Below are 26,023 nucleotides of genomic sequence, written 5' to 3' on the forward strand. Positions count from 1 at the left end.
CATTGTATTGAAACATGTGTTATGAAAAGGGATTTAATCTATTTTTTTTTTAAGAGTTAAACTTCTGTTGCCCAGGTCCAGAGCAAATTGTTAGCATGGTTTGTTCTATTTTCCTAGTCAAAACCTAATCTGAACTTCAAAAGATTTTAACCACAATGGCTTCATTGAAGGAAATGTAGCCATCCAAAATGATATATTTGATTGATAATAGAGAGGCAATTGAGTCTATCAATAACAGCTGTGATAAGGATTAATTACCTGAACTAATGGGGTGCTGAAAGGAGCCCAGAATACTGTCACAGTCAATGCACAAAGGGGATCTAAAATGCTCTTCCTAATTTACATCTTCAAGCACTGGAAATCAATGTTAAAAATAGTGTCAAGTTAAACAACACTTTTGTACATGAACACTTTTGTCTTAAAGAAGCATGGTATTTTCAAAGCTAGTATTGAAGTGCATTATGGTTACTATTTGAAATGAGAAACCTCCCCCCCTGATATTTTACAGAACTTTAACCAATCCTGTCAAACAATCCAAGGTCTCTTCAGCACTCTCAAGTCTTGCCAGTTTTGTAAAATAAACATGGAATTTTTCAAAAAATAGTAAACTGACTGTAAACTGGAGTAAGGGCTTTAAGAGGATTCAGATCTACATATTCTTTTAAAGTTTGTATTGAAGCAATGCAGAAATTCAGCTAAAAATTTTGTATTATTTCTAATGAGAGATACACACAGTGCCTAATGAGGAGCTTCTACACTGACTGGCCACAATTACCAACTCCCGGTACATCGCTGCATAAAGAGCAGGTGTTTTTAACTTCTTTACTTAAGGGTACAACAAAGAAAAAATGTATTTAACTTTTAGTATTGAGAAATACTAGCAGAAATGTGATTTAACTTATCAAGTGTATTAAGTTCTCCCTGTGTGACTCTCAGTGATTTCCACATTATTTCATTACATAAGTCACAAGGAGCCGAGCCAATTCTGTATACTCTGAAGAGTCACACCGGGTTACACACCTCTCCTACCATGTCAAATATGAGCCAAATACCAATGCCATCGTCAAGGCAAATGTGATTTAAAAATAATTCAACCCCCCCCCCCCAAAAAAAAAACATGTATAAGACAAAGCCAGTCCCTTATAGGACACAGATTGAGCAAGCTGTCAACAAAACTATAACATTGTGCTTAATAATTAACGCATGGTCAGTCCCGTGGATTCCCAGGGAACATGTTTGTCCAATGGGATCTGCAAACAGCCTGCATCACAGTCGGTACTGTTTGCGATCTCCTAGAGACAAATGAGGCAGGAATGAAACAAATAGGACTCAATGAAGCGTGGGTATCTTATGCATTCAGAAACCACAATCCCCATAGTGTTACATACAAAGTAGAAACTCCAGAGAAACATCATTTTTAAAACAACCAAAACAGTAACAATGGCTAATTCAAATTACAAAAAAAAAAGTAGATCAAATTTGAGGGCATGGAGCATCCCTGGAGAAACTCTTGTACTTGCCTATCGCTGTCTTGACCTTTCTGCTCACTATATCTCCAGATCATTTCACCCTACACCCCCTCCGCTCAGTGGTGGAATAACCTACCCACAGATATCAGGACTGCTCAGTCTCTGACCACCTTTCGGCTCCTCCTCAAGACTCACCTGTTCAGACAGCATCTTTAAACCTCACAACTCTTGACTATACTGGACTATATGGCACCCAATTGTTCCAGTTCTTGCATCAGCTTGTACTTGCAGTGAACTGTACCTCGCTTTATTCTACTGCTGCTCTTAATTATAACTATTTCCTGTATCTGGTACTTGATTTTACTGTTATAGGTATCTATATTCACGTTTTTTGTAATTGCTTTTTATTTGAAATCATTCTCATCCACTTATTGTACTTACTACATGCTCTTAATGGATTTTACTCCTATAAGCAAATATTTTTAATATAAGTTATCTGCTCTTAGTTGAACTCGCTCTTAAATGTAATTATTTACTCTATTCTTTATTTTGCTCTTATTTGAATTTGATCTTATTTTCTACTGATTTTACTGTACTTTATAACTGCTTTTATCTGTAATGTGATGTTCTATAATGTGATATTTTATAATGTAATGTGATACCTTGTACTGTGATATTTTGGAACAATTGTAAGTCACCCTGGCTAAGAGAGTCTGCTAATAATTAAATAAATCATAATAATAGATGAAAGTGAAGATGACAGTGATTGGCAACAAATAAAGTTGGGGATGTGTAGAATAAAGCATGGAACACTTCAGCTACAGCTAGGTGTATAGATCCACATCCATAGAACAGACGCCTTCTTGTTACTCTTGTGTAAAGAGGGTTATTAGCACAGTAGAGTTCTTGAAGTCAGGAATAATGATGACAGAAGAATTCTTAGAAGGAGGAAAAATGATGACAGAAGAATTCTTAGAATGAGGAAAAATGATGACAGAAGACAGAATTCTCTGAACAGTAGGTGTTTTCACAGCTTTTCAACCGCTTTTAATAAAGCACTGTGTATGGTACAAACAACAAAAACAGCAAAACTTACTTTTAATGAAATGTTTTTACAAAAATTACAGGTGCCCCTTATTTCAAATGTTTTACCATCATGAAATAGAAAAAGAAGAAAAAAAAACAATATACAGTTAGGTTAGATTTTTCTTCACTCAAATCAGAATTTTGATCAATAGCTAAATAAGATATTTTAAGCTTTTTATATAGAATGATCAATGTATTAAACATTTAGAATATTTGGTCATGGCTCAACTAGTTGCAAGGTGAACATAACTTATAATGTATTAGTCTGATATTCATATTCAGCAGTCTAGAAATCAATCTTAAATCGTAAATATAATGAGTTAAATGTTTGTGAACAGGGCTACAATAGGTTTCCCACAATTCCTATATGTCAGGGGTGTCGAATCCTGGTCTTGGAAAGCCACAATCCTGCAGGTTTTCTGGGTCTCTTTAAATCATCAATGGCCAAAGACCTAGGAAAAATGTTAGTGTTGACCAATTAAGAAAACAATTGGTTCAATTAAGAAAATAATTGGTTAAATGAAGTAATTGATAACTCAGGTGGAACAAAAACCAGAAGACTTGTTAGAAGACAAGGAAATGGCAAATATAACAAACCAACGGTATCCTTTCTGGCAGAAAGTAAAACTAAATGAAATCAATAAGAATACATGTGTGATAAAACTGTCATCACATATTAGAAACCTCACATATCAGAAACAATTAGAGGTAGTGACTTCATATTTTCAGGATTATATTGTATAACCCCCCCCCCAATTACAAATGTGTTGGTGACCATGAGTTTAACCTGATTAATAACTGATGTCATGTTGAATGTGACTTAAGTTTTTGTCACACTACACTAAGCATCCTAATGCTCTGTACACAGCTGTATTCTTTGCTAAGTTCTATAACGTGTTGTCCAGTAGAAATGATCCATATCACTGCCACATTGTTTTAACCCCTGGACACGTGAATGCAGATCATTTTCAAATATCTAATTTGATCTCATGATATTTCCTTCGATGCCCCGGGGGAAGCTTTGTCTCCCATTTCTAATTAATACTCTATTTGACACCTTGCCCACTACACTTAGTTTAGCAAAGGTAAGGTCAGAAATGTAATGCTGCAAAATGTTGTCTTTTCAACGTCAAGTCACAGTGGTCTCCAACAAGTTTCACAAAATGGCCTCACCCAGAAATGTTCTGTGCACATCTAACTAAATTGGCAGAAGAATTCAACAGGCGATTTCAAGAGTTAGTGTTGATGGAGCCAATTGTGCTGTTTGTTGCAAATCCATTCCTGCAAGTGGACATTGGTGGGTTGGCTGCCCAAAGTAATGAAGTAGAAATGGAGATTGTCACTTTGCATGGTGATTTTTAGTTGAAGGCTTGGTCCAATGACTGATTTCTGGGGAATTCTTAACAGAGAAGGTGAATGCTTACTTTGGTTCTACCTACCTGTGGGAAACTGCTTTCTCGCAAATGAAAATGATCAAGTTCAAATATGCACTGCAGATAGCCATCTTCAAGACTGCATCAGACTGGCTGTTTCAAACTACAACCCAAACTTCAAGAAGCTGGCAGAAAATGTGCAGTCACATGTGTCACACTTTCTATATAAATATGCAATTAGGTATAGCTTTGTAACAGAAACCTAAACATAAACCATTACTTTTCTTAATTGTTTTGGAGTGTAGATCTTTGGTCATACTGGTTCAAAAGGTGAGCTTGCTCTTTAAAAGGTTGGAGACCCGCGCACATTGGTTACCTTGGTAACCACCACATCTTCTGGATGTGCGGAAAGCACCAGCACAATTAATAAAATACATGCAAGTTAAACAAAGGAGGTAAGTCACACTTAGTTTGACTTAAAAATACCGGCTTATGTTCAACATATACTATGCTATTTGGTAATAATTATGATGTGTTGATACAGTAACTTGGTTAAATTGTGTCGTGTAGAAAAAGCCGTACATACTGCTGGATACAATCCCTGCAACTGGGTCGATCATGCACAGTGTAATAATAATAATAATAATAATAATACATACATACAAGTAGTACACATGATTTAACTATCTTTGGCTCTTGAATGTACAACTCTCATATGGTATATAGCGCGCACAAAATTACGATATATTCTTCATTTAATACAACATTAAACACTACGGTATTACGTCAGAACTACGTACACGTGTTGGCTTGGGGGGGAAAGATCAAAACTTTTTTTGTCAAGCCAGTTTGTATTGGATAATCATCCGCTCTAATTCTCCAGTTTGTCCAATGCGCAGGGGAGGTATAGGTGCAGGGGTTGTACGCTGGGTCTCTTAAAAAAAAAAAAAAAAAAAAAAAAAAACACTGCCGTAATTCCAAAAAATGAGGAGGGGCGGTTAAAAATAAGCAAGGAGGTCCTGTTACTGAAAAAGGGGTAGACTACCAGCTGATGCAACTTTAAACCACATTGACAAGAGACTTGTTCAAAATAACAATTCAACACGAGATCACAGTGCAATGGTAAGAGCAATGGTGCCTAATTTATGTTAGAAATGTATGGATTAAATAGATTATTAGTTTCGTTTGTTAATATAATTACTTCAACTAATTTAATTACAAACCAGTATACGTAATGTAATCAGTCTGTTTCTCTAAGTTATGGGTTTTAATAATTTAAAATTGCTAAAAAATGTGCATTTTGTTAAAAACGGTCAAACAAAAAATAATGAAAATAACGACAATTATCAGGTTTAGAATCAGTGTCATTGTTTTTTTCTTCCTTTCCTTAATCTGCAGTTTAGCAACACACACGATAGGCTTCTGTCAGTTTCACTAGCGATTTTTGAACACGTGGCAGCTCAACTGCACCTATATTGAATGTTAGCTATGCACACCACTAAATAAGTATAAAGATTTGTTCGTTATTTTATAACAAAACAAACTGTTATAAAAACTAAAATGATGGCTCCTGCAAAAGGCAGGGCTATAATGTATGTCATGTGTCACGTGTAAAAGTTTACCATAATAAACTTTAAATTAATCACAGTTTATAGTGACAAACCATGAAAGATTATAATATTTATGTTGCTTATATATAATTTTAAACTGTGCTTTACCATACAGTAAGCGAGATTAAATCAGTTTATATGTGTGTGTATGTATGTATATATATATATGTATGTGTGTGTGTGTGTGTGTGTGTGTGTATATATATATATATATATAATATGTGTATATATATATGTGTATATATATATATATATATATAATGTATAATATATATATATATGTGTGTGTATATATGTGTGTGTGTGTATAATTATATATACAGTGTGTATATTAAAGTAAAAATGATTACCACTAATGTGCATTAGGACTTCAGGTAGTGGGCACACAGCAATGCTTGCTTGTATGCCACTGTGTACCGTTCGGTTTCGAATAAAACAAATGTAAATCCATTTAATTTTGTTTTTGAGTACAGAGTGGTTCAGAGGTCACTGAGCCTTTTTGTTTGTTTTCATGTTTTGTAGACTAAATGTTATCAATGTTGAAACTTGTTAATGTGGTTTCTTTGAAAAACGATTAACTTCCAACCTGAACACCCAACCAGGAGTGAGAGGTTTGTGTCTCTTTTATGCAGCTGTGCTGGGACTTGATTGCTTATTAATGATTAAATCGAGTCCAGGCACAGTGTTCACATGAACTACTTGTGAAGCACCCGTGCACCAATGCATACATACATACATACATACATACATACATACATACATACATAAAATACGCACAGGGGCAGGTATACCTCTCCACAAGAACTTAAAAAAATAAAATACAGGAACATGCACTGTACAACCTACTTTAAACAAAATAATATCCCCCCTCTCAGCAAATGTCCTGACACACAGTACAAGCAGGGGGTACATGGTTTGGTGAGCACGCTATCTTCTGTACCCACCCCATGCCCTTACATTGTCTTGCCCTGGTGCATTACAAGGCTGATTGTTAATCCAAGTATGCCCACAGGTCCATAAGAGCCTCCCTGTGCCCTGTGCAGTGGAATTTGAGTTTGATTGAAGCACTGGAATGTTTCTTCCTCTTCTAAATTGTTTTTCCTGTGGGACAGGACTGTTACTTTATCTGTTAGTGTTGCAGATCCAAGTGGCATGAAGAGCAGTCTAGCTTCCTTGATGTCTATTGCTGTGATGAGCTGTAGTTGGATTTTGTGTTTAGGCTGCTTGGGGGTAATGTGAAAATTATGCATGTTGAAAACCTTTAAACCTTGCCACTATGAGCTCTTTTCATTTCTTAACCTGTAAATTGAGCAGACTTCCAGTTAATTTACTTTAATCAGCAACTTGCTTGTGTTGACAGGTATAAATATTTATTTTTGTAATGGATACTTCACGCAGATTGCATGATTATCAATCAGGTTGTACACAATGACTGACATTCACAAGACAAACTCACGACTGACCACCTAATAGTACTACTGCTCACTCCTAAAGAAAGACACAGCATTTAATAATGTTAAATACATTACACATGTTTCTTCTCATTTATACTTATTTGTTTAACCTGCATGGGTACCGTCTTTGTTTACAAACACGATTGTTAAACTATTCTGTTGTTTACTGGTTATTATTTTCATTGTTATTATTATTCTCTAGTCCCTAACCGTTACCAGTAAAGACTGAGTATTATCATTACCCCTTCTCTTGGAAGATTACCGAACATATGGCTATATAACAAAACCCTTGTCCCACATGTAAACGACAACTTCATTAAGGGAAACACCGTAATCTAAATACAGCAATACACCAGAACATATCAAATACACTTTGCTCAACAACATGCATGATACATAATAAACCACTGCTCTAGCGCCAGTAGAATAAAATTAACAAAAATAATCACAGTAACGGACATTGAAATATTACAGTGAGAGTCTCACCCTCACATGGTGCATCAACGATCTTAATATTTGTGTATTAGAACAGTATTTTATGTGTGTGTCAGCAAGCAGCTAAAAGAAGTGATTGGCATTTTAATGTGAAGACACTCACTTTTGTAGCTATGTATATCATTGTGTGCTAAATAAAAAATGGTTGCTGAATATGCCAAGTCGCCAGCATTATTGAGATCCACAATCTTGCAGTTTTTATATTTATTGCTTAGTTACTAAATAACAGGAAGAAAATCTTATTGTGACAAATGAAGTATAATTATGAATGCACTGCAGCTCGTATATTATGTGAAAGAAACAACTGAACGTTAACCCTCTAGATTTTTTTTTTAATGTCATATTTTTATAATTAAAGTTGTATGATGTAGAAATAATCACCATTCGATATTGGTCCACTGCTGTCTTGCCTAGTTACCTTTCGCACGCGTGGGACTATGGGAGGGTCTATTGAGCTATGTAACCACACTGGTCATGTGATACGAAAAGCTGGCCCTAAGTCTGCTTTGCATTCATACATATGTAAAGGCCGGCCCTACTCTCGGATTGCAGGCCCTGGGCCACATCGAAGCGGTGGTCTAAATCTGGGACGGTCCTGGGCTGCCTTTTCTTTTTTGGAGCGTTCACATACAGTATATTATTATTATTATTGTTATTATTATTTTTATTATTATTTGTTTATTTAGCAGACGCCTTTATCCAAGGTGACTTACAGAGACTAGGGTGTGTGAACTATGCATCAGCTGCAGAGTCACTTACAATTACGTCTGACCCGAAAGACGGAGCACAAGGAGGTTAAGAGACTTGCTCAAGGTCACACAGTGAGTCAGTGGCTGAGGTGGGATTTGAACCGGGGACCTCCTGGTTACAAGCCCTTTTCTTTAACCACTGGACCACACAGCCTCCTCATATAAGAAAAGGCGGCCCTGAACAGGGTCTAAGTTACTGCTGATCAGTCAATTACCATGGCTAACCAGTACACACATAAGCATAGCAACTACAAGTATGCTCTCAAATGTCCATTTTATATGTTACTTTAAATAAAGATAACTTCTGCATTGTTTATTAACACTTTTCGTGTTTAATTTTGAAAATTATATTATGGGAGTAACGTGTAATGTAAATTTAGGTTGCCTTACTGCAGTAGATGCATGGGCTAGAAAGGTGCTAAATGCACATAGTAAATGGATTGCAAATAGACAGGCGGGTCAAGTCACAAACCTGTATTTGTTTCAAACTCATAAAAATATAAAAAAAAGTTTAAAGATACTGACAGTGAAACGGAATATAACTGTCCACAGTCAATAATGATGAAGACCCATAATGTCTCGTCAATAAATTGGTCTCCACTACACCCATGATTCCTACTCCAGTCTGAGGGATCACTAAGACTTTTCTTCAAATACTGTAGTAAATTAATATATATAAAAAAAGTAAACTGTTTTTCACTGGACATAAGTACTCCGCTTCTTGCAGTTAATTTTAAAAAAATGGCTTGTTTAGTTTTCACTCTCATAGTTATCCAAGTGGGGAATTGCTAGAACTTTTATAAAACTGAACTTTTAAAATGTCACACCATTTGATACTGATAATGTCATAAGCATCAGACATGAAGTTTGTATTTCAGAAACAAAGAGCTTGACTGTTAGTGGTCTTTGGGGGCTGTGCTGTTATTACAGGCTGTTTGCTGCAGGGTTAAGGTCATTGGTTGACCAGCCTTGTTTGCAAAAACAAGATACCATGCTTGTGGTGGAAATTTTCTATAGTGCTGTAGTTAGCAGCTGGAAAGTTGCAGTGTCCAGTGGCAAGTCTGTAGTCTGCAATAACCTTCAGTGTTTGAACTGAGAGGAAAGGGAAGCATTGTTAGTTTGGCACAGTATCTGAGCACACTGGAGTGTTGGTGATCCCTCTATACAGTACAGTACAGTTGGTATCTTTTTTTCTCTTTACTTTTTATTGCAGACACTAGAAATCTATATTGCAATTCTATTAATGCAATTTCATTACATTGCTTAAATTAATTGAGACAACAGGGTTTAAATGCATTTTTTTATTATTCTTTTTTTAAAACATTTAAATTGGACACTTTTATTGAAAATATGCTTTATTTGGCATCTGGGTCCTTGTACTTTTCCAGCAGCTGTATGTTTAAATGTACATGGAATGCTCTGCTAAAAATAGCTATTTTCAGTATTTGTCTCTCTGATTTATTCAGTATTTCTGTGTAAGGTTGGAGGCAGAGTAGAATATTCTGTTTTAAAGTCCAAATCATGTTGCCTAAAAAAAAAATAGATCCCACTGAACAGACACCAAACAGATTGCATTTTGTGATTCATTGGTGCTAAAGTTAACTTTGTAAGAAACAAGCACTGACCAAGGCAAGTGACTTGTGAAGGCAAACTACAAAATACTTGTAAAAGCTTTTCTTTATACAGTGCATATTGGGTGAGAAAGTACCTACAGTAGCACGAGCCTTGTCATTTCCAGACTGTCCTCTGCCAGAATTCACTGCTTAATCTTTTATTGTACAGACATTGGGCAGAATGTGCCAAAAACCTTTATAAACCAAGTCAACACAAAATACCCAAATGGTCTGGCTCCATGAAATTGAAATATCAGTTAATTCAGTTTAGTGAATCAGAAAAAAAGGGGAATTTAAAAGTAATTAGTCAACTAGTACAGTAATCCTATAATTCCATTTGAACAGTGACAGCATAGAAATTAAGCTTTGGACCAAGTCCCTTGAAAACCTCTATATAAATTATAAAGATCAAAATAGGGCATCATAGAGATCATCATTACATCCCATAAGTAAAAAAAAAAAAAAAAAAAGCAAACAAAAAAAAAACACTGTTGGTGTTTTGTCAATATGAAACTGCAAAACCATCTTGCTAACAGGTTGGTTTCTTTGAGCCCTGAGGTACTGCTCAGTACATTTCCACGATGGAAGAGAAGTAGTCCGTGCAGTGCGTGTCTGGTGTTTGGCGCAGCGTGCTGAATCATTATTCATGAGGTCTGTGTTATTTAGGCTAACTGTTCTCTTCTCCAGACAGCTTTGTAGGTTAGTCATTTGGTATTTTTATAAAAGGTGTGAAATCACTGGAACTTTTAAAATACAATTATAATATAAAAAATAGACTATCCAGCTAGTTTTTTTGGTATTAATAAAAATGTTAAGGTCGTCAAGGCTACTTGATTTTGTGTACAGGAGCTGTACTGTACCTTTTTAAATTGGTCTCTCGGAGTCAAAATGTTGTCCAGAGCTAAATATGGACAGGTTAATAGAACAGCTTCTTTCTGCTTACTGTATACATAAGATACAATTTATTTTGGTTTTCCACTCAAAATGTGAATCATGCTTGCAGAAATATTGATACTGTGTTACAGTAGAGGTTAGACTCGAATGATACTTCAATTGATTCCTTAACCATTAGTATTATGAAACGTTTTCTGCAGAACTAAATACATGCATATTCAATTGCAGATGCAATGTACAATAGTTTATACTGGGGTTTGGTGTGTCCTTCAAAAAGGGTTTGTGTGTAAGCTCTCATTTAGCATTCCCTGGCATGCACTGTGCAACTTGTATTGATATATTATTATTATTATTATTTATTTCTTAGCAGAGCCCTTATCCAGGGCGACTTACAATTGTTACAAGATATCACATTATACATTATTTCACATTATACAGATATCACATTATTTTTACATACAATCACCCATTTATACAGTTGGGTTTTTACTGGAGCAATCTAGGTAAAGTACCTTGCTCAAGGATACAACAGCAGTGTCCTCCACTGGGGATTGAACCCACAACCCTCCGGTCAAGAGTCCAGAGCCCTAACCACTACTCCACACTGCTGCCCTATACCACACTTGGCTGTGTATTTGTTTATTTGGTCTTGATGCACAAGTGGGTAATGTGAACAGTGTCATTCTTAATGTTCCATCTTCTCAGAAATGTGTTGGTGATCTTGATACTGACCTCTGACACTTTTGAGATTATACTGTATGTTTGTGACAAATGCTATAGTTCAACCACACCACTGCAATTTGAAAAGGATCAATACTGGTGTTAAGGTTCCTGTTCCGTTTGCCCAAACACAATTTTTCCCTAATAATGTGCAGTACCTGCCACTAATACTTAAAACCTTATGACTGGGAAAAAAAAGCAAAAAGTGCCCTTGGTTCAAATCTCGGATATGCCAATGGTAACAGATAAAGCTATCGTATCTGACACAGCTGAAATTCACACCTGTCACTCATAGTCTTGTTCCCAGCGATGTGAACAATGAGGCTGTGCCTGCAACTCAGCTAAGATCTAATCCACTTAGAAGATTAGGCAGGACTTAATTCCCAAAACAAAATACCACCAGCGTTTTAAACTGTGTGCCCATGTACAAACATACTAGTTCAAAAAAGTCTTCTTTCTTACAAGGGCATTGGCACTGTTCCCAAAATAACGTTTAAAACAGTAGTATTCACTAGTTAGGGTCATTCCTAAACTGGATGCATCTTTAAACAGTGCAGGCACATATAGTACAGAGGATCCTCATAAACTTCCTTTACCCGATCTCTGGTTTTGCAAAAAAACAAAAACAAATCCATAGCGGAGTGCGATTTGTTCAATCTCTTTATTTGGTATTCTTTTGTGGCCATTCACCTCATGTCCTGATCACTATCTCTGGTTTTCGGCGGTTTGATTTAAGTTTGGCGGTTTTTATATTTTTTGTCCACCCACCCACTCTCCACCAAAGTCCATTATCTGCGTCCTGGAGGGACCGTTGTGTCCTCTCGAATGAAACTACAGGTAAGAATTAGAGACAGCTTCATGGTATTGGCATCGTCCTACAAGAAGCTGTTTCAGACCCACAAGGGAAATGGGTTGTTTTAAAGTTATTGTTATTATAATGATTATTATTAATAATAATACTAATATTAATATTAATAATATTGTTTTTTAGAAACCCTACATTTTAAGCTGCCAGTTGTGAAGAGTATAAAATATGCTTATCCCATACAAGTGTGTAAGTTTATTAAAGCCTCAAGCATCTAGACTGAGGCAAAGAAATCATTCTTGGATTTTTTTTTTTTAAATTTAGTTGTTTGCCAATGATTTTTACCCCATTTTTCTCCCAAATTTAGAATTGCCAATTGCGTTATTATTAATCCCGGTTCACCCCTGCAACCCCCTGGCGACTCGTGAAACGGCAGCTGACACACGTGTCCTCCAAAACGTGTCCCTGCCAAGCCGTCTTTTTTCACACTGCGGATCCACCAGACCTATAGTGCCAGAGGACAACACAGATCTGAATGGCTCCACTGCAGACCCGCAGGCGCCCTATCAGCCGCAGGGGTCGCTGGTGCGCGGTGAACCTACCTGGGTGGCGCTCGGTCTATTGTGCGCCCCCTCCTGGGAATTCCCGGTCACAGTCGGCAATGACAGCCTGGATTTGAACCTGCTATCTCCAGGATATAGGGCACATCCTGCACTCCATGCAGAGTGTCTGTACTGGATGTGCCACCCGGGAGCCCCCTGGGATCATTTTTAAACTGAAGCAAAGTCAACTTAAAGAGCTTGAAAGTTTATCGAAGGAATAAGACTACATCATTTACACTGTCACTAACGAATCTCTGCTATGTATGAAACTAATATTGCATTCTCTATTACATAAAAATGTGTTTCTAAAAAATACACAGAATCAAAAGTTTATGAACAATTTTTATAAGCAAATTAAAAAACTATTTCCCATCATTTATTTTTTTTTTAATTTAGTAGTCGCCAATTTTTTACGCCAGTTTTCTCCCCAATTTAGTATGCCCAATTATTATCTGTATCCTTGGCTCACCGCCCGCAACCCCCCCGCCGACTCGGGAAACGGCGGCTGGAACACACGTCCTCCGAAACATGCTCCTATAGTGCCGGAGGACAACACAGATCTGGCGGCTCCACTGCAGAACCACAGGCGCCCTATCGGCCACAGGGGTCGCTGATGCGCGGTGAGCCGTGGATTCCCCTGCCGACCTAAGCCCTCCCTACCTGGGCAGCGCTCAGCCAATTGTGCGCCGCCCCCTAGGAACTCCCGGTCATGGTCGGCTGTGACAGCCTGCATTCGAACCTGGGATCTCTAGGCTATAGGGCACATCCTGCACTCCGCGCGGAGCGCTTTTACTGGATGCGTCACTCGGGAGCCCCCTTCATTTGCCACCATTTAGTTAGTCAGAAATGGGTAATACAGTAGAAACATTTATGGAGCAAAACAAGGGAAAAGCTCTAGAAATCTAATTACTGTACAGTACATACTTGGATGTGAGTCATGGTGATCTACTTTTTCATGAAATGGACATCTTCAATTTTGAATTCACAGCCGTAGTGATGATGTAATTTACTGAACCATTGTTACTGTGAAACCCTTTGTGGCTGTCTTAAGTCCTAGCAATGGCAATGGGTCACTGACGGTTGGCAGCTTACTGTCAGTCACAGCTGCTTGTAAAAGCAAGTACATTTCTGGGCAGATGTCCTGAGTTTGTGTCCAATAAAGGAAAATAATCAGAGAGGTGGAGTTTCCTTTTGAATTATAAAAAGTTAAGAACAAAAAAACAACCATCCATTTCAGACCGATTATTTGGCTCCTCTGCAAGCGTTCACCTGGGCTCGATATTTGGGAAGGAGAAGGCTCTACCAGCTACTGTACGTCCTATGAAGCCTGTGCCGATTTTTAATGGAAGTATTTGAAGGTGTGCTATTAATCTACATGGAATTAGTTTATTGCTTGGTGGAGCATGTCCAGGTTTTCTTAGAAGCTGGTCAAATCATTTAGCATATTTAGCTCAAGTGAACACTACTCTTCAACTGACAAGTGCACTCTTGCTGCAACTTTAGAAATTTGTAATTGTAACTAAATACAGTACGGTTTCTGGTCTGGTGAGATTTTGTGTGAAATTCCGGTTGAGAAGTCTGCCACAACTAAAGCATTTCTTTTTGCACCCCCTTCTTGTCACATGTTCTTTTCACAGCACTGAAAAGTTCTTGGATTAGCAGACTATTAACATAAAGCAAAACGCTACTTCAGGAGAGAGAGAGAGAGAGAGAGGGGGGGTGCACAGACGGCTGTAGCACAACTCGCTGAAAAAAGACACAGCAAAGAAGAAAATCATCTTGGAGGCTGCTTCTCACGGAAGGTTTCGCAAGTGCTCTCGAGCTATGGAAAAGAAAGTATGCGACACAATGCAAGTAAGAGTTGTGTTTTTTATTTAATACATTTTTTTTTTACATAGATTTAGGTCACGTCTGCTTAGACAAAAGTGTATGTAGGACAATTCAAGTTACTATTTCAAACTTGCAAAAGAGAGTAAGATGGAGGGGACATTTTAGTTTAGAAATAAATACGTACAGAAAAATGTTGTTGTTCTCTATTATAATAGTATATTTATAAAATTATTTACCTGATGATGTTGCACCACATTTTACTCTGTGATGACTAAAAACATAATTTGCACATGGTTCGTAAGGGTTAATCCTCTTCTAGTGTTTTTTTTTTTTTTTTAAACGACCTTCAGTAACAGCCTCTTCTCATTCATAATATTTCTGAGACGTCAGTCATTTTTAATTATGTAACGCAACGAGGTTCGTTATTGCTGTTTTTCAATTCCAAAAAATCACTTTTATAAAATCACTTCCCAGTTCCAATTCCTTTTGAAGTAATTTGAATTTATATTTTACAGATATAATATTTGTTCTGATTGTTTAACTGTTTTCATTTGAAGCCAATTTAATTGACACTTCAATGTAAGTAATTTGTTGTCACTGCGACAAGGTGATTTGAACAGTATACTGCAAATTGCAATTTTGATCAATGGTGTGTTGGAATTGATTAAAAGGGAATGGGGATTGGGATTGGAATTGGAAATTGATTTTCAAAAGGAATTGGAATTAAAAAAGCAGGAATTGTTCATTACCAGCTTCACTTCAGGGAAGGACAGAAGAGAGGCGTGAGTATGTTGAAAGCATCCACTGTAGTGAGTCGGGGGGCGGGGGGTAAGATGTTCTTCTGGATACTGTTTCTGAACTCGGACCACTAGGCTGCACTGCCTCCCCTGGTTACTCTAAGTGAAGTACCCTACATGTCTTGTTAGTCTGTGCATTAACTGTGGCTTGCAACGGCTATTTCCTAGGTATCTGTCACTAAGCAGCACATTGTTACTATTATTTATTTTATTATTATTTATTTCTTAGCAGATGCCCTTATCCAGGGCGACTTACAGTCGTAAACAAAAATACATTTCAAGAATCGCAGTACAAGTAATAATACAGTTAAGAGCAAGATAAATACAATGACTTGGGTTCTGGCAAGTACAAGTATGACAAAATACGATTCAATAACGGAGCAGATAAGTGTCAGTGATAGTTACATCAGGATATAATTAAGTACAAAATACTACAGATTAAATAACACTTGACAGATTACAATACTCTAAAGTATTTAATGCAGTCAAATAGGGGGCAGATAAGAGCAAGTAAAGCGCATTTAAGAAAGAGTGATAAGTGTCCAGGGGAAAAAAAGAGGAGTTCTACAGGTGCTGTCTGAAGAGGTGAGTCTTGAGAAGGCGCCGGAAGGTGGTCAGGGACTGGGCAGTCCTGACATCTGTAGGAAGGTCATTCCACCACTGCGGGGCAAGGGTGGAGAAGGAGTGGGCTCTGGAGGCAGGGGAGCGTAGAGGAGGTAGAGCCAGCCTTCTAGTGCAAGAGGAGCGGAGAGGTCGAGTGGGGGTGTAGGGAGAGATGAGGGTCTGGAGGTAGCTGGGTGCAGTCTGGTCAAGGCATCTGTAGGCTAGTACAAGAGTCTTGAACTGGATGCGAGCGGTGATCGGGAGCCAGTGGAGTGAGCGGTTACTACTACCATCTAGTTACACCACAGTTTATCCCAGATTTAAGTCAGACATTTTGTCTGTTTTTAATCTTATTTGTGTCACTCTCGTTCAACCACTAATGCATTTTGTTTCAGAATGTGCTTCTAAAGACAACAGAAGAGCGGCAGTGTTGGATATTTCAACAAATAGAATTTTAATTGGAGTACTTAAGAATATTTGCCATTAAAAGTTCTAGTTCTTACCAAAGTAGAAACTAATCTGTTCTGGTTCCAGGCTGCTCTGACTGTATAGAAAAAGAATGATGAGCCTTGGCAGGGTTAAAAGGGATTGTGCCTCAAACTGCAGCTCATTATTTATTGCTCTTGATAAAGTTGTAAATCCAGCCTTCTGTCTAGGAGCACAAATGCATTCTTGAAACGAGTGAAACGTGAATTTCCTGTTAAAAAATAAAAACAAAAAAGATCTTTAATGTGTGAAGATTGCATGTCCTGAGAATCCCATAGTTTTACATTATTTGTTAGCTGTTTGATCTTTTGGAGCCTTTCTTCATAATATCACAGCCCATTCTTAAGGTCTCGCACCGTAGGCTCTGGATAGCAATGTAGATTTATATTTGTTACAAAAAACTTTGTTTAAAAAGATTATGGTTTTAACTTGAAGCCACAAACGTCAGGGAATTCCTTACAAAAAAATAAAAAAAATGAAATTCAATGGTGCAGCTTGAAACCACAAAAGCCAAGAAATGCTATGCCACCCATAACTCTGTTTTATCCAGCTTAGTCTTTTAGCATAGGGCAGGGTAGCATGTGAAAAGAGCTATGAAAATGGCAGTGGTAATACAATTAAATTTAAAACCTTTCCGTAGAACACCTTGAACAAGAGTCCCACAAAGCAATGATAAGAGGACCCACACCTCTCAAATACACAAATGTGCACGCCACAAAAATCAACAGTAAATTCAAAATAACTTTAAAACTCCTAATGCAATCAAACCCCTGTAGGAAATGATGCCAGCAGAGACCGCTACCTCAGCGCTGAGTACATTTTTCTCCAGGTCTGCTGATAAATTACATCATAATTCGCACTATACACAAGGGAAATGTTTACCTTTTAACCCCCTTTTATCTTTTAAAATACTAATCCTATTGAAAGACCATTTAAAGAATTAGAGACAATGTCACAAAGTGTTTGTTCCAAAGGACATCACTCTACCACTAACCATTGCTGAGATATTAATGGTTAATTAATTTGAAACCATAACTAAATATTTAAGACTGAATGAAGCAGGACTATTAAGGCATCTGAGGACTAGGATTTGAATACCTCTGACATGGTGTCTTAATTGGAGTAAGACTGGCTTCTAAGATTAATTTGACCCTGAAGTTGAGAATTATTTCCTGATAAAATAAACAGACATTTGATTTGTTTGAACTCTTTCACTGAATCACGTGGCATATAAAGTACAATGGCCACCCTCAAACTCCTGTTCTGATTACCTTTTTCTTTCAAAAGCATAACATCTGTAGTACTGGGTGCCTATTGTTTCCAATAGGAACATAGTGTTTTCGCGATGTGCTGCCTTATAAAAAAGTCAAAACAAAGGTCTTCAGTTTCCATCTGATCAATCATTACATGCATCAGGGCCATTTCATGAATAAATCATCAATTTATTTTTAAAATATAACTTCTGTGTCTTAAGCTAGATCCATCACTTCACAGGTCTTGATTTATCAGTGTAACAACCATACTGTACCATTTTCATCATGGCCTATCAGAAAACTGATCCATGTGTTTCTCAGCGTTTTTGTGTTGTTGCATACAAAGCAAAGATAAAAAGGTAGTCCTCCGAAGCGTGGATCAGCAGGCCACCATGCAGCCAAGCCAGAGCTACAGCGTCGGGGGACAACACAGCTCTGGGCAGCTTACAGGCAAGCCTGCAGGCGCCCGGGCCAGTCTACAGGTGTTGCTGGTGCATGGTGAGCCAAGGACACACTGGCACTTTTTTTTTTTTAATGGTGTGTCCCTTACAGTACGTAGTGTTCTTGGTTTTTTTTTTTTTCTCTGTTCATAAATATGGTAGTATAAACTTTGGCAAGGATTTGACGCCTCTTATAAGTGTTACTATATAACTGGACATTGTGTCCCTGGTATTGTGCCTCTGGCAAGTCACATAGGTCCCAAGAAGCTAAATGATGTCACCTACTGGAATATTACTGGGATTTATAATCCTGTGTACAATTTTACCAAAGGTGAACGAGATCTGGGGAAAAAAAGGTTGGCCTTTTGCAATAAAGTGGGCCATTGAGAATGTGTCACATGATATTGGAGTGAAAATCCTTGATATTACAGATACTATGGATCTTAATGGACCAGGACTGAAAGCTGCTGCTGTGACTTATTACTATATTTATTCATACTTGATCAGGCTACACTTAAGTATATCTATTACTTTTTTAGCTACTTAAAAGGTTGAACACTTAATGCGGAAGTGCATACTGTGAAGTCATAACATCAATTTATTTTTAAAAAACATGTTTTTAAAGTGGAAAAGTACTAAACATATCAGCCTGGCATATAGACTATTGAAAGCCCCACCCCAAACTTTCCTCCCCTTGTCTGATTGGCCAGCATTTTGCCTCATTACGACTTTCTGCTTTGTTTTTAGGAAGCGAGCAGAGAGGGTCAGTGTTGTTGTGTTTGCTTCTGTTAGGTGAAGAGGCCGAATTGTTTTTATCTAACCTCCTGGTATGTCGCAACTTCAGTGATTGCATACATAACAGCTAACGTTTATGTTCTAGCCTGCACTTGCTGTATTATAGGCTCTCAGCATTTTGAAATGCCACTATTTAACACCTGCAGCTGAGAATTAAGTTGTTGATTTAGATCTGTACAAATGTCAATCTATGGTGTTTGTTCAACTACATTGCAAATGTAGAGAAAACAAGCAGGAGGTTTATTTTACTTTATTCCTGATTTAACTTTTGTTGTACAGTGGCACCTGATGTGCCAATCAAGCCTTGAACAGATAAATCCCTAGTAAATGATTGTTGTCTATTTTAGTTTTAGTGATGCAAGTCTTCACTAACTTATTGCATTCTAACAAAAGGTTAAAGGGCTAATTTTAAGTAGGCAAGAAAGCTTCTTAAAAAAACAAACAAACAATGAAACAGTTAAACATTTATTTTTCTGAATGTAAAATTGGGAGTGCATATGTTAACATTGAAATGAGTACAATTACCAGCACCTAATGATTTGGAGTGTGTCTTCTGTAGCATGTTCATTTATTCAATTTACTGTGGAGATTTACAAATTGAAACATGGCTCATTCCTAATCCATAGAACCCCCTGATATCAGTGTGAGTTTTGCTTTAAAAGCAGCAAGAAACTATGCAGATTAAAACAAATGCTGTATATTTAGTTGAGGGGTTGCATTAAAAACTCTGGCCAGTTTGGGGTGCCTAAGGACTGAAGTTTTGAAGAACCACTCTATGCAACCTTGGACAGTGAAAAGGTTAACGAGAGAAAAGCTATTTTGCACAGTACCACTTCTGTTCAGGTGCCCAGTGACTTCCCAGGCTGGGCCCTTGTCTCTAGTATTCAGTAGCTGAGTAACATGCATTTTATTAAGGTGGTTGGCTTGACAGCATGAACTGAGTTTGCCCATTTGATAATCAGTTGTCCTGCTCTGTAAGCAGATTGCAGTGGTGAGGCAACATTTTAAATTGGATAAAAAAAAAATTTGGTGATACTGTTGATTTGATGAGGACATTCCATCATGAACAGTAGCAAACTAAGCATCATAAGCTCTGTCTTTTTTATCTTGATCTCACCTGTGTTGTCAGTTCTTATCACGTTTTAATTATATTGCATCCAACTTCGAGGTAATCGGACAACAAGTTCTTAAAGGGTATATGATATACATATCACCTGCTCAGATAATAAATACAGGGCATGGCCACTTTTATTAAGATCAGCCCTCAAAATGTGGTGGTGCTGTGACAATTTGTGTTCATGGTATGTAGCAGGAAACCTCATAAATATGCATGCAGACTGCACTGACAGTGAAATAGTATGGCATCTATGCCTTGCTGTGTAGCAGCTATAATTTATTCACCAAGTACTGTATCTAGACGGTCTTTAAAATAATGTCCTGATCCTTTTCACATATTGAATGTATTAGTACCATTAAACTAGCCTCCTGTAAACCTCAGGGGCCTTTTGCCTTACTGTGTGTGTTTCTTTTGTCCTCCACCTTCCCTCCACAGTACATGGTCTAGTATAGGCCAAATCATTCCTTCATGCCTCCTACATTTATCCAGTCATTGCTCTGCCTAGTAGGGATGGGAACTTTAAATGATTAAATGTATAAACTCTAAAGAAGTGGTTAAACGTTGAGTAATATGCTAGACGTATAACCACGTGACAAATTTCACTAAATGCATATAAAAAAATAAATAATAATTCAAATTTAGTAGTCGGCAATTGTTTTTATCATTTTCTCCCCAATTATTTTTAGGCTCAGCTCACCGCTACCACCCCCGCGCTGACTCGGGAGTGGCGAAGACGAACACACGCTGTCCTCCGAAGCGCTCGGCCAATTTTGTGCCGCCCCCTGGGAGCTCCCGTCCACGGTCGACAGTGGAATAGCCTGGACTCGAACCAGCGATGTCCAGGCTATAAGGTGCATCCTGCACTCCACACAGAGCGCCTTTACCGGATGCGCCACTCGGGAGCCCCAACCGCATATTTTTTTATGTATTAATTTTAGTAATTGATCGTCATATACAGTAGTCTGGCGTATCCGACTGCTGTGGTGCCACAGCAAGCGCAGCTATTGTAAAAAGGGAGGGGTTTGGCAATTACCTCCCAAGTAGTTTTTCTATCTGGTGCAACAGAAATATTGACGCTGGGGCGGGTTTTATTCTCGGTTGATCTGGCGCTTCATTGGTGCACTCTGTGTTCATGCTGTAGTAGGCGTGGTATGGTATCCATCCAGTCTACAGTGTAATAAAGTTAATGACAAGTGTTTTTTTCTGACTTTTGATATATATTTAATAAAATGGCATCTCTAAACAAAGGAACGAGGCAAAGCCACGTTTGGATGTATTTTGAGGAAGCGGACAAGAGAACCGTGGTATGTAAATAATTCTGCCAAACAAAAGTTCAATGCTTCACCATCTGAAATGAAAACATTCAGAAATTACTGTGGATGAAGTTACTGATGGCAGTAAAACGCAAACATCCGTAATAAACAGAACACTCTAGGTGACGACTGATCTTCCATCCCTGTGAATACGTATCATTTCAAAAGGAAGTGTTTTTTTTTTTTTTTCAATATTAATTTAGAGAACACACCAGTGTAAATAAATTATGTATAGGCTTTACTTTACCAGTACGCGTTTATGCAAATCATTTGTTTGAAATGTCCTTGATATCTATGTAATTTGTCAACAGAAGGGCATATTTAAATTAAAAAAAAAAAAAAAAAAAAGTATTTCCCGTTTGAGGCACCGATCCCTGAACAGTAGAGTTAATATAACAATGTATTAGAATTTGTGTATTTCATATATTCTGTAACATATGTAAGCTGTGCGTGGTGTGTGTGTTATTTTGTACATCTCAATAGTGCAGTACAAATACAAAGATAAAAATAATAATACAAATACTTTTAAAAAAGACCAAATTCCTATTGGGCTTATCTTTTTTAGATTCTATTGATTTTTTTTTTTTTTTTTTTTTAAGTATTACATGCAGGACAGCTGCTACAGTATATGATTGTTACCTTTATTAAAATTCTGCATGGATAAATCTACCAATGAATCTACTGGTTAATCAACTAATACCCATAAATGAACCGATCAAAAATTTGAATCGAGTTACGGCCCTAATTTCAATCTATACTTTGATGTTTTAAGTGTTTCAGTGTACATCAGAATGTATTATAGAGAGCGTGCATTTGTAGAGATCGTTTAAATGCTGATACCTGCATAGCATTTAAACGTTCATAAAAATTTACCAAAAGCACATCCCTTCTGCCTAGCAAACCAAGATTTAGCACAACTGGATGAGCATTCTCAAGCCTGAAGTGTGATATGTGTATGTACAGGCACACCATTCCCAGTGGGGGGTAGAAATAGCCATAGGGAAATTTTGGCACTGAGTTTGTCTGTGCCTAATTTTAGTGTGTGTAAGTAGAAAATGTTTGGCAGTCTTAGTGATTTGGTAAGTGCTAACAACACAGGTGTGTCTTTTTGTTACTGTTTTTAGTTTTAGTAGGCAGTCTGGAGGTCAGTGGCACTTTAAGAGTTATGTAAAGAGCATCTGGAGCTGTCAGTCACTCACTTGAATTAGCTTGAGCACGGCCATCTCTGAGGAGCTGTGGAACTGTGCTGCCGTGAGGGCATGGGAACAGATGTGTTGGTCCAAAGGAGAGGTCAGACATGATTTCTGTTTATGTTTGAACCTCACTGTACAGACTGGAGAGCAGGGAGAGAAATCCAGCTACTGCAGAGAAGGTACAATAGGAGGACAAGGGCCACCAAATGCCAAACACGTCCACTGCTGTGTTTTCTTGAAAATGCGTTCAGCAATGGGCCCCTTTCAGCTGCTTCCTTTATATTTTATTTTAGAAAACTACTCAGGCTGAAAATTGGTTGAGGGTTTGTCCTTGAAATTGTGGTCTGGAAATTAGCAACATATCACTAAGCTCGCTCTGTAAGTCTCCAATGATTTCTTATTCTTTTTGATCAGTAGTCAAATTAAACTGCTTTCGTTTCTTCTCTTTATTGAATTTGGTGAATTGTTAAATTTGTCTCGCTTGAACTCTGGATTTTTTTGGAGGGGATGAGGGCACCATGAGTTCTCAGGGCTGTTCAAGGGCTACCCCCCTTTGTTATTCAACATTTTGATGTCCATGCTGAGGGTGCGCTTAGAAAAGGGGTGTATGGGTAGAGAGGGTCGGCTCTGAACTGGATTTGTAGTGGGGGTGGGCGAGGTGTATTTAGAGTCAGGCTATAGCACATTAATGCTGTACGCCGAGCCATGGAAAAACCCAATGTTTGCATTCCTTAAGTCTCAGCCCTTTCTATAGCCAATGAGTTCTGGATTAATAACACAGCAGCATACTGTATAACTATATATTATATATTGAACTAAAAACAGTGCGAGTTAAAATAGATAATGAAATCATAAATAGCTTAAAATGAAACGTTAAATGATATTCAGATACAAATATGGAATACAGTTTTTCAGAAGATTAACATTTTTTTTTTCATTTTGACTTCTGCAAGCAATTGTTGCTTCTATAATCGGTTCATTGTTGAATACACGAGATATGCAGGATTCACATGTGTCTTCCCTCCATCCCAAGCAATGCTCCCATATGTTTATCAGATTGTGTGCTTTTTCCAGCCTGATTTGTGCCCATGTTACTCCACTGAACCTCATCCTCCCTGGAGGTGATCAGATCTGCACTCTATTTATGAAGCATTAACATCTGGGGCCCTTGGAGCTAAATTATGGAGGGGAGGAATTATTGTGGAAATTTCTGTCTAATTCAACCGTTAGAAATTATGCTTCTCTGTTGCTGTGGAGCGGATCAACGGGTAGACAACGCACAAAGAACATTTGTGAAGTAGCTGTTGCTTTCAGGCGAACAAGTGTGTACTTTGTGTTATGTTTTTAAAAAGACACAAAACAGTGCAGTGAGCTTTTTTACCTCACTGATGAGAACTTACCAGCAAAAAATTATGGAGAACACAAAGTTCGCTCACTTCATTTTTCTATATTTTTCTTCTATTCATTTTGTAGGTTGTTTTGAGGGAGAGATTTAACTTTATTGTGTCACTGGGTTACTGTAAGGTGCTTGAAGTCGTTCACTATTTTGGCCCAAACTGCCTCCAAGTTGACATGATTGTGACTGTAAATCCCGGGCCGACCACTCTGTTTCGTTGTTCACCCTTCATGACCATTCAAATGCAGCATAAAGCTGCAGTTCTTTTACAAAATTGAATCCTAAAATGATTTATTTAGTTGTACAGGCCTTTCAAAAAATGTTAATCATTTATGTTCTACAGCCCCACCAATTTGTAAGCCCTGTCTAATGGTTCTAGGATTACAGAAGGTCTGACTTAGTGACATAAAAGGATCTGAAGCCCTGTTCTCCTAGTCTGGTGGCATCTGACCATCTTAATTTATCAGAGCCAAAGGGACATACTGAATTATGTTATGGTGCTGCCTCAGTAGTAAATATCATCTCACTTCAAATAGAAATAGGACAGCATCCTAAATCACTAAAGTGTTTCTGCAACATAACCTACCCCAGCTTCCTCCCATCTTTTTGCAGTATAAAGCTATGTACAAAAAGACCATTCACTTTTCATTAGTTATTCATTCTGTCTTTTTTTTTATAAAGTAAACTGAATAAAACAAATGCCTGTATAGCTCCATGATATTGCTCAATATTGTAAACATTTCACTCAGATTCTGGGGGGGGGAATTATGTTAGGCAGAGTTTCAAATATATACCTATAGTATATAAAATATCCTTTTTACTAACACAGAATTATACAACTATTTTTTTTTTCCTAACTGGTGTCCACCTTGCCAAGAGTGAGTCCTTGATGCCAGCTGGCAATAGTGTGGATAGTCTCTGAGGAAAACTTTCTAATGTCAGAATTTCTGTGACGCAAAACACACACAGGTTCTATTGAAGGTTCTCTCCTTTTTAATGCTTTTTATATTGACCATTTTTTGTGACTAAAATTGTGTTCAATCGACAGATACTTCAAACTTTTCCAAGTTCATAAGCTACAAGTTTTTGCCATGGATTGATGGTGAAACAAAAGTGAAGTAAAAAACAGTAAACGTCTTCACATCTCCAAACTAAAGTATTGTGAATGTTTCTGTTCCTGATTGAGTGATGTAGTAACATTCATATATAATTTCACAAGGGTTTATTCTTTAATCCAGTCATTAAGGCCTTTAGCCTATAAACAAAAGGCAACTTGTAGGCACTTTCTTAAGCAACTACAGTACAGTAGTTCACAGGGCGGGAGCAAGGTCATCCGAGGTGATGTTTAAGGACATTGAGTTAGTAACAGATGAAACATATAAAGAGAGGGGCTCTGCCTCTTCGAAGGCCTAACACATAGAAGGGGGGTTCCCTCACTGAGGAGGCCTGACAAACAAGAGAGGGGTCACCGTCCCTGAGATGACCCGACATACGAAGAGGGGTCACTGTCCCTGAGATGACCCGACATACGAAGAGGTTTGTGAACCAGAAAGGAAGAAACATGGAGTTAGTACATATTAAAACATATAAAGAGAGGGGCTCCGCCTCTTCGAAGGCCCAATATGTAGAAGGGGGGCTCTCTTGCTGAGGAGACCCGACGAACAGGAGAGGGGTCACCGTCTCTGAGGAGACCTGACATACGAAGAGGGGTCCTGTCACATTAGTACTCTAACATTTATTTATAACCTATTCCAAACCTTGTGAGAATTAGCATGAGTGAAGTTCCAGATTCTAAGCTGAAAAGATCTACGGGCCTTGGAAACAGACACCGCATCTAAGTGGCAATAAGTTGCAAAAGTGACATGATTGGTCAGCAGTAGTAATTTACCCCACACTGAAGCTCCTTGTTTGGTTTGTCAATAGAGGCAGC

General features: G+C 37.8%; 1 protein-coding gene across 4 annotated transcripts in view; it reads left to right on the top strand.

Annotated features, from left to right (window-relative positions):
* The first annotated feature begins 3,902 nt into the window (after window positions 1–3,902).
* The window catches only part of LOC117409473 (sodium- and chloride-dependent glycine transporter 1), a 51,213-nt gene continuing 29,092 nt past the window's right edge, over window positions 3,903–26,023 (top strand). Inside the window, exons 1-2 of one of the 4 annotated variants that reach the window (XM_059031647.1) lie at window positions 3,903–3,967; window positions 14,508–14,724. In XM_059031647.1, coding sequence (XP_058887630.1) covers window positions 14,695–14,724 — 30 coding nt within the window. In that variant the 5' untranslated portion in view covers window positions 3,903–3,967; window positions 14,508–14,694. Of the gene's footprint in view, window positions 3,968–4,293; window positions 4,384–4,818; window positions 5,051–14,507; window positions 14,725–26,023 lie in introns of those variants that run through there. The other 3 variants (XM_034015606.3, XM_034015597.3, XM_059031649.1) reach the window with 3 other exon arrangements.

The sequence above is a fragment of the Acipenser ruthenus genome, chromosome 10, assembly GCF_902713425.1.
Source record: "Acipenser ruthenus chromosome 10, fAciRut3.2 maternal haplotype, whole genome shotgun sequence".
NCBI classification, from domain to species: Eukaryota; Metazoa; Chordata; class Actinopteri; order Acipenseriformes; family Acipenseridae; genus Acipenser; species Acipenser ruthenus.